Here is a 10105-nt window from a genome sequence, read left to right as displayed (position 1 = left end):
TTTTATTTCTGCACTTTTCTTTGTTTTCAAAATATTTGGACACTATTCAACATTACGTTTCACTCAGGATTTTGATTTGGAGATTTTTTTCTTTCTTTGTTAGTCAACCTGAACTTAACATGCACTTATTTTGTTTAAATTTTGCACATGAAACCATTCCCTTTCACAGAACCTTGTCTTTCCTCATTTGCTGCCTTTGTACTGTTGATTGACCCAAAGAGGGACATGTGAAGTCCTGAGTTGACGTCACTGACATGCAGTTTGATTCTACCACATGTGCCTGAGATGAAACCTTTGATTTTAGTTTGCTTTGTACATATATGTTTACAAATCACTGGTTTAATCATAATTTCTGTTTTCATATGTTCAGTGTCAGAAACGTCTTTGTGAAACAAAAGACCAATCACACCATGTCACAGAATCATCCCAATATCGTCACTGAGTTGATTGGAGCATGGGTCTGTAATCGCTTCAGGGTCATAAAGACTGAAATAAAAATAAGACTGGAGGCAGACAGGTTCCACCTGAGAACTAAGATTCTGAAATATGTGTGAAACTCCAAACGTGTGTAACTACAGTACAGTTAAAGCTGGAGCTCCAGCTCCATCAAAGAATTACCTGCTGAGTAACACTGATTCGGTTTAACACGTGCCTGAAAGCAAGTGTCAAATTTCATATTGCAGATCAGCACACATCAGCACACATCAATAAACAAACAGGAGAGTGCCATTATTCATTCTGGTAGGCAGTTTTGTAATACTATAAATCAGCCATTTCATTTCTTTACAGATACATTAACACTGCTAATGTGTCTAGAACTGTCAGGAAAAGAGCAATAATGACACCAAACATAGCCTCAGTGACAACCTTTCAGTCTTTCATGGCTCAGATTGCTCCCAGCGTGATTTACTGCACACTATGCATTGAAGGGGATGTTTGGCTGGTTTACTTTGTCACATTCAGATCAGATTTATCTTGTGCAAGTCTCACATATGCAAACTTGTTTATCACAGGCTACACATCTTCTCCATTAGAACAAGTATCATCCTGACCTGGATAAAAGGCAGCACATTTTTTACTTGAGCAGTTTAAATGGGTGGATGCTCAAATTAGTCCAGTCTGGCCTCCTTTGGAAAAAGTTTTAGGATGATGACAACAGAGACTGTAACTCTCACTCCTTGGTAGAGGTCTTGGGTTAAGGAGTAAATAGTGTAAGTCACACGTGAGTTTGGATCCAAATACGTCAAACAAACTGATTAACAAACTGCCCCTGAGCTACTCGCCACCACACCAGTTACAGCAATCCCATTTCATGTCTGGGTTCAGTATTCACTGAGGTTCATTTTTAGCAGGGTGCAAAATTTTAGTTCCCCTTTCAACAAATGTCTTACAGATTACAAATGCAAGTATTAAACCTAAATAACCTCTGTGATTCAGTTTGCAGAACAGATCACTCAAACGTGATCGAGCATGGTGCATGCAATGCCCTCACCTGTGTCCCCCTTTAGAATATACTTGTCAGACAGGACCTCCCACATTGACTAACAAAAGAAAAAAAAAAAGGACAAACTACTTCAGAGACTAAATGTTTGTAACTTCACTTCCAAACTGGGTCTAGATTTTTCAGACTGATATAGAAAAACTCAGTATTAGCAACTGGAAGATCGTGAGTGACGAGGTCTTTCTAGATATATGTCTGAGGCAGAGAGAAGTCTTTTCCATCTGTGCTCCTACTGTGAATAAAAGCTTCATGTCATTATGTATATTAACCAATAAAAGCAACACACGTACATACTGCTGGGTACAAACTGAGAATGTACTACAACTGTGTATTTAAGACAAATAAAGTCATTTGTACAGGGAATTCATCTGACAAATAATTTGATCAATAATCTGCTAAGTAGAAAATAAAGCTTTGATTCCTTTATTAGGAAAACACTGTAAAAAGAGCACAACGAGTGAAAGAGGAAACAAGCAACAAACTGCAATTTAGTCAACAATCCGCATGCATCAGCTGATCTGCTGGTTAAAAGAATATGTGAGTTAAAAAGTTACAAGTAAACACAGACACATCTATTTTGACTTGCTACAAGAAAAAAATAAAGGCGTGCATGATAAATGAATCAAGCTAATGCGTCTTACACTAAAAAAAAAAACCTAAAACTAAAACTAATAGTGGCTTCATGGCTTCAAAACTGTTGCAACTGACTCACACATTTGGATGCACTGCTTCAGTGTTTATAATAACACAAACCCAAAATAAACGCAATAATTAAAATTTATTGCAAGTCGAAACCTAAGTCTCGCTCCGACTGAGCAAGTTGGCTCTGGAATGTGACTAATGTCTATTTACCCATAGATCAGCACTCTCAAACACATAGCACTGAGGCCTGAGTGTACACTTGGTTTCATTCTATCCAAATCCCAATACAGCCGATGAAACTAGAGGGACAACAAGCTGCTGAAATCCACTGTTTAGGTGTTTGACTGAAATGAAAACACAAGAAGCCTTTTCCTCTGTGACAGATGTTTGAGAGCAACTGCATGAGACTTTGGATAGTGACTATCTATCCTGAGAAAGCTTAAGGGGGAAAATTTTAATTCCACATGTTGGGTTTATTTACAAAGTAGCAAACAAATAGAAAATATAAGCCCTTACCTCCTTAGGCATATACCTTGTCAAACCCCCGCCTCTTGGAGTTAACAAGAGTTGGAGAGTAAAATCAAAGTCACACCGTGAACACACTCACACTAAGAAGCATAAATCAATTCAGTGCTTCTCTCTTGTAATTCTACTTCCGGGGAGGTGGAGGGCCTGGAGGAGGAGGAGGGGGTGGAGAAGCAAAAGGGTACGGCGGTTGCCCCATGAAGCCCATTAGAGGGGGCTGTGGTGGAACAAACTGCTGTGCCATGAGGGGCTGCAGCGCCCCCGATGGCGGAGGAGGAGGAGGAGGCTGGACAAACTGACCTTGCGGCTGGCTGGACTGATCCTGACTTCCACCTCCACCGGTTTGGCCGCCGGTGCGGGAGTTGTACCCCCCGCTGCCGCTGTAACTCTGATACTGATCTGAGCCTGAGTTGTAGCTGTTCCTGCGATCGCGACTTCTGTAGGAGGAAGAGGAGGAGGAGGAAGTGGAACGGTCTCCGTCGCGGCTGTTGCGGTTGTCACGGCCGAAGCCACTCCGGCTGTCTTTGCTGCCACCGCCTCCGCTAGAGCGCATGCGGCGATCACACTCCTCCTGGTACATTAGGTTAGGGTTGTTGGAGCCGCTGCCACGGTAACGCATTCTACCACCTGTAACAACAACAAATATAAAATCAGTGTAACTTTTTACCTGTAGATCACTATCTCTATCTGTAGACATGTCTCAAAATTCCCCCCGATCCCATTTTGCAGTATGATTAACTGTGATATAAATATATATATTTGAAAAATGGTGACAGTCCTTACCGCCGCCTCCTCCACCGCGGCCTGAATCCACAAGCTGAAGCAGCTTTGGGTTGATGGCCTGTCGGGCCTCCTCCAACACCCGGACAAGGTCTCGGGCCTGCCGCAGGTTCCCTGGCGTGAAGAAGGTGTAGGCAGTGCCTTTGTTGGTGCTGCGGGCCGTGCGTCCGATCCGGTGGACGTAGTCCTCAGAGGAGCTGGGATAGTCATAGTTGATGACGAACTTGACGTCTTCCACGTCTTTTGGGTAAAAACGACCAGTTTTACAGGATAAGGGAAAGGGAAAAGATGATAACCTCAAGAGAGGAAGAAGATCGTTTTCATTCAAATACAAGAGCTGATCGTTTTTATTTAAATAAATTACAATTAAATCTCTTCATTTTTTTTCTGTAAAGCAGATTGTTACAACATTTTAGGTTAGAAATCAAAAACAAATCTAAACAAATGGAGCAACTTACCTGCTGTATCAGACACTGTGCAAAAATCCACACATCCAAGGTTTCATTTTAGATTAACACCATTGTAACTCACTTAAATCCAATCCAGTTCAAGCTGAACTTGACTTCAGGGTTTCATGCTCGCTTGACGTACAGTGAGCATGACATTGAGGTGTAAAGAAACCTTGTTTAGGCTTTGTAATTTTAACACCAATGTGCCGGTCAAAATATGTGAGGACACAGAGTCTGTTTCTCATTACAGAAAAGGTGGGGCTCTGACAGCACTGCTGATCATTAAGTCTCCCTTTTCCCCTCCATCATGACAGAGGGGAACCGTTTCATCAACCACAACCTAATGAATAACGGTGTTCTGTGATAAAACTGTGCTATGCTTTGACTAAAATATGAGCACGATGGAATGTATGGTGAGCTCATGGAGGAGTTGAGAGAAAGGGGTGGTGAGGTACTTACCCCCTTCGTGTTGTTTTTACAAAGGTAGTCAGTCCCCCCTGTTCAGTCCTGGTTCATAGGGAGGGGCTGAGGGGAGGGAGACAGCGTTCATCCCTCACCTTCTGCACACACCAGCAACGTCAGACGGGAGCAGAACCGTTTAACCTCATGAGACACGCACACACAACGGCTGGTTCTGTTGCTCTCTCGCCGCATTGCAGGGCCCTCCTCAGACCCTGGCCAGGACTGGATCCAGACGAGCCCGTCTAACTCTCTCTCCCCTGTCTGTCTGCTTTTTGGGACGGACCGATGGGCAGACATACAGGCACCTCAGGCTGCTCCCAAGGAAGGCTCGTTGGATTTACAAACTCTGACAATACTGGGCAGGGGGGATCTTAGTTACCCAAGAAGAGCAAGAGGGGCTTTAATCCCCCTAAAACTAGCCAAGCTTCTACTTTAACGTGACTGAGGGAGGGGGGGGGGGGGCAGTGACAGCAGCGCAGACTGTTACAGCTGCCGAGTGCTGCCAAACCCTGAGAGGAGAAGAGGGGAAAAAAGAACAAGGATACGGTCATAGGAATTTTGGCAAGTCAAAGACACTTCACTCATCCCCCCTTCTCACATTTATCCTGCCTACAAATTAGATGTCACAGTGGCCATCCTAGCCTCTGTCATTGTCCTGCATATGTGCATCTGCAAAACACAACAAAATGTATCCTTTTGCAGACTGATACCAGTGGAACAACTACACAATTTGTTATTTTATGCATGTAGAAATGTGTAATATCAGCAACAAATTTGTCCTGACACCATAAAGGAGACGTGAGAAAAGGTGTGCAGGAGCGTCTGCCCCACACACCCCTCCTTTCAGGCAGCGTGCCAAAGAGCCCCGGTTGAAGGAAGCTTTTTAACTGCAGTAACAAGAAACAGACTATAAACCCAGTGGACCAGAAGGCCTGCAGCCTCCCTACTGGACGTTACAGATCATTAAACTGTCAGGTTATAACAGTAAGGGTGATGCGATTTTATTTCACAGTAAATTTACACTGATTATACCTGCTCTGTATTTTCACACTTTTGGTTAACAGCATTAATATATGTTTTACTGGTTTCTTAGTGTGATATCCTGTATAAAGAACTCTCATAATATCACCTGAAAATCATCTAAGGGAGAAAATTCTGCAAGAAATGAATGTTTTTTTATTTTTTTTACTTGTGCTTTGGATTGATTTATATTTACTATCTGTATATCTGGAGTAATAAAGGGCTGCTGTGAATGCCTTTTATAGCTGGTCTACTGATCAGTAGCATACTTACCTACTGCTCAAAAATAAACTGGCAAAAACTCATCAATGTGACAGTGGTGACTGTTTACTTTTTTAATTCTATTATGTAAAATAAACTATTATTTTGAGAAAAAAAATACTACAGGAAAAAAATTTAAAAAAACAGAGAAGAGATAATCGTGAGATTATGCAGCATTAACTGTATGTGTGAGGAGACATACCCAGACCACGAGAGGCAACATCAGTAGCAATCAGTATAGGAGCTTTGCCACTACGAAATTCTGTGAAATTAAAGAAAATAAAAGTAGGAATATCAGCCAAAAAAAAAAAAATCTAACTCAAGAGCAAGATGGACCTTGTCATCTAAGGTCATGCTCAACTTAAGTAGCAAATGAGTAACTTTAAACAAATACCTATTGATGAACAGTCTCTGGAACAGTCCCTTCCAGACAAATGAACTTAAGCAAAAAAAATGGTCTACAACAAAGGGAAGGACAGAAGTAGCATTGTACTAGATGTGTTCTTACCTGTGAGTACCCAGTCTCTTTCTGGCTGGCTCTTGTCTCCATGGATACACATGGCTGGCCACCTAGAACCCAATGTGGCAACATTAGTGAACACTAACATCCTCTGTCTGTCGAACACTCGCATAATTCATCCTAGAACTACTCTCATTGTTTTGTGTCACCATTTTATCAGTCATTCCTCACCCGTCCCGCCTCATTCTCCTGGTAAGATCATCACAGCGCTTCTTGGTCTCCACAAAGATGATGGTTTTGTTTTCCTTTTCAGCCATAATTTCCTCCATCAGCTGAATAAGTCTGTAGACAGATAGAGGCATTCACAGCACAGCAACAGCACTGAGCTCAGTTTCAACTGCGTGAACGTATGAGCTCATGTTCAGTGACACTACTACAGCAATTATAGCAGAGATGATCATGGCATGGTGTTATTTTAGGTCACATATTTTCACAGAGGCTATCCTTACTTGTGGTCCTTTTCCGTCTCCATACAGACATCGACAATTTGCAGGATGTTGTGGTTAGCACTGAGCTCCAGAGCACCAATATTAATCTGGATATAGTCCCTCAGGAAGTCCTCGGCAAGCTGCCGGACCTCCTTTGGCCAGGTTGCACTCCACATCAGAGTCTGTCTGTCGGGCTGATACACAGAAAGATAGAAAGCATCCAGTTGATTCATATGATCTACATTAAAAGTCAAGATGATCATTTTAAATTTAGTGGTAATTAACCTTTCCTCTTACCCTGATTTGTTCAACTATTTTGCGAATTTGTGGCTCGAAGCCCATGTCCAGCATGCGGTCAGCCTCATCTAGCACTAGGTAGGTGCAGCGACGCAGGTTAGTCTTCCCCACCTCCAAGAAGTCAATAAGACGACCAGGTGTGGCGATGCAGATCTCAACACCTACAGATATACAAAATCACCATGTCAACACAAAGACAAACATATAAACAGGTGCTCATGCAGAGCATTTCTTAACAATAATAGCCCTCATTGTTTGTTGATTTGTTCATGTGCAACACTGTGAGCAGTCCTATAATTACTGAATGACCATGTGGCCCCATCTCCCAGGGAGATGCAGTGTGTGCTAAAATACCAGGCAACAGCTGTGGAAGTCATACATCAAAGAGTCAGCTCCATGCTGGTGTATAGTTCATGTACATACCAGGATATAACTCTGTGTTTTCCCATGAATTAAATGTGCTGCGCAATTTTATTAACATTGTAGTACTACCACTGCATTTTAGTGCTCAGTTTTCACAGTCAAATTAGTTTCCCAACACAAAGAGGGGAAAGTACATAAGTACATTAAATAGGATTTGTTAAGTGAAAGCTTTTAATTCACACTACTTTGAATAATCATGATTACTGAATAATCTACTGAATCTGCCCGTCTGCTGCAACCATACCCACCCCTCTCAAGATCTCGAATTTGTGGTCCTTTGGGTGCTCCTCCATAGACACAGGTGCTTTTAATGCGGGAGGACTTGCCATAGTCATATGCAACCTGCTGAACCTGCTGAGCCAGCTCTCTGGTTGGTGCCAGCACCAGACACTGGGGAGAGAGGAGGATGGGTTTTACAGACTGTATGCTCATACAAAGACTAAGCGATTCAGATAGAACTCTTTATCTAGCTGAGCAACACATTTGAAGCAATTACTTACAATCGGACCATCTCCCCTCTCCAGATAAGGCTGATGGTTGATGTGCACAATAGCAGGAAGAAGATACTAAAGGGAACAATAAGACACAAGAAACAAATAATTACACAGTGCACAACAGGAAATCAGGCAAACAAATTCATTCTCCTATGAAAGACAGTATTTTGTCTTCTTATATGACCTAAACCGTGTCCTTCTGCTGTTGTACTGCTGTTTCTGTGATGAATTTGTTTTTTGACTGTATTTCTGCTATGGTGCATGTATTTCTTTCTCTGTCTTGTGAAATGTCTGTCTTGAAAATTTTTTATAAACTTATCCAATAAGCTAAAGCATCATCGTCATGCAGTATTATGATAACCAGGTATCCTTACAGCCAGTGTCTTTCCAGAGCCAGTCTGTGCAATCCCCACCATGTCCCTGCCACTCAGGGCCACAGGGAAGCCCTGAGACTGAATCGCTGTGGGTTCCTTAAAGTTCTGCTGCATCAGCACATCCATCACATATTCTGCCAGAAGACGCACAGAGAGAATCAATATGAGTTACACTGTCGAACTGTTACTTTAGTTTTTATCTTTCGCTCATTACATCTGAAGGACAATGGACATACCACCAGTCTTTGTAAAACACATTTTACTAACATTACAACATTTTATTTCATTTAATTTAGACTAGTTGTATTGTTTTGTTTAAATTCATTGTGTCTGTGTCTTAAAATGGAAACAAAGACATTTTAAAGGACATTTTAAACTCCAAAGATTCAGGAGGGGATGAATGAATAATGTAATGTACTGTATATATTAATGTTTCCCATCCCATGTATTTAACACTTGGTTTACTAACGAGGGAACTGCGCCTGGTGAAAAGCGGTGACTGGTTTTGGACAGCCAGAGCCTCTGATGGTGATCTCCTTCTTCCTGCGAAACTCTTCCATTTCATACTGGATACAACAGCAAAAAGGAAATTGAAAAAAGAAAACAAAACAAAATAGGAAAACATGCATGCCGGCAATAATGTTTATCAAAATGATTCAGAATATCTTCTGGTATTAGATAAAGAATTTACCTGACTCATCCGTTGGACCTCAGGGTTTTCAGCATAGAAGTTCTTCTCAAATTTTGGCAGCTCATCCAGGTTCCACCTTTTCTTACGGAGACGCTCACCAGGATTCCCAAACTTCATTGGTGGGGGTCCACCGCGGCCACTCATGGCCCCAAACCGTGGCCTGAGACATATTAGTAAGATGTAAGGAGCACTGGAAAATCTGTATCAATACTGCAGTTATTACCTTCAACAACAAAAAAATCATGTGCTGATAAGACTATTTAACAATGGACATACAGTGGCTTCAGAAAGTAGTCAGACCTTTTCACTTTTTTTACTCTTTATTATCTTGTTGATATGGATTTAAATGTTTGCCACTCAATCTACACTCAAATGAAAATCTCCAGTCTCCCCTGTCCCTGCTGCTGAGATGCCCACAGTAGCATGATGCTGTCGCCACCATGCTTCACCGTAGGGATGCTAATAGCCAGGTAATGAGTGCAGCCTGGTGGTCAACAGAAAGTGTTTGGAGTTCTGCCCAAAACGTTTAATTTTTGTCTCATCAGATCAGACAATTTTAGGTTAAGGTTACACATATATAAACGCTCTGTCGTTTGTAAGTCTGTGTAATGTTTACTGTGAAAGTAAACAACAAACAGAGGTTTGTGCTTCTCTGCTTCCCTGTTCTCGGCGCACACTGCTGAGAGCTAACTGGAGTCTCAAAACAGCCATGGCGTACGGACAAACTTCCTGTGATGTCTAGACATTATGCAACATTAATTCTGCGATAAATATATGTGTGCTGCTTCCATATGCACACTCGAAAAGTTACCTGTCTCGTCCGCGGTCCCTGTCTCTGTCTCCATAAGATGAACCCCCTCTCATGTTGGAGAAAAACACTCTTATTATCCCCTGCGCTGTATTTGAAACGTTAGCTTCAACGTTTGACACCGGTTTGTTTACGTTGCGCGCTATAATAAAGTGCAAAATAAGCGCAATTTACGGCTGCAAAAATGCCCGAGACTTCACTAACTTATAAATATATGTATATTAGACGATAGTTACAGTTAAATTAGGACTTTGTTGAACAGCAGTCGTATGCGTCACGGAGCTAAACGGCGGTTAGCTCCTTCCCCCCCGAGTCCCTGCCCTCTTTAGCGACGTAACTTCAACTAGTAATTATACGTAGCGTGGCTACGATGGAACGGACACTACGTAAATAAGTCCGCTTAGTAGAAAAAGGTGAATTCGGTTTGTGT

The 10105-nt window shown here is 42.0% G+C and overlaps 1 protein-coding gene across 2 annotated transcripts; it reads right to left on the bottom strand.

The window, feature by feature from the left end:
- Nucleotides 1–1815: 1815 nt before the first annotated feature.
- LOC121181184 (probable ATP-dependent RNA helicase DDX17) lies at nt 1816–9994 on the bottom strand. Of its 2 annotated transcripts, none has more exons than XM_041037017.1 (13): nt 9912–9994; nt 8868–9027; nt 8646–8742; nt 8177–8310; nt 7809–7874; nt 7557–7698; nt 6886–7046; nt 6610–6782; nt 6332–6442; nt 6149–6210; nt 5843–5902; nt 3452–3688; nt 1816–3295 (listed from the first exon to the last, which is right to left on the bottom strand). In XM_041037017.1, exons 2-13 carry the CDS (start codon nt 9009–9011, stop codon nt 2793–2795), a joined length of 1890 nt encoding a protein of 629 aa, XP_040892951.1. In that variant the 5' UTR covers nt 9012–9027; nt 9912–9994; the 3' UTR covers nt 1816–2792. The 2 variants fall into 2 exon arrangements, with proteins under 2 accessions (XP_040892951.1, XP_040892949.1); XM_041037015.1 differs by having other exon boundaries at nt 9679–9990.
- Nucleotides 9995–10105: the final 111 nt, after the last annotated feature.

This window comes from Toxotes jaculatrix, chromosome 4 (assembly GCF_017976425.1).
Source record: "Toxotes jaculatrix isolate fToxJac2 chromosome 4, fToxJac2.pri, whole genome shotgun sequence".
NCBI classification, from domain to species: domain Eukaryota; kingdom Metazoa; phylum Chordata; class Actinopteri; family Toxotidae; genus Toxotes; species Toxotes jaculatrix.
This window is presented reverse-complemented; position numbering and strand designations above follow the sequence as displayed.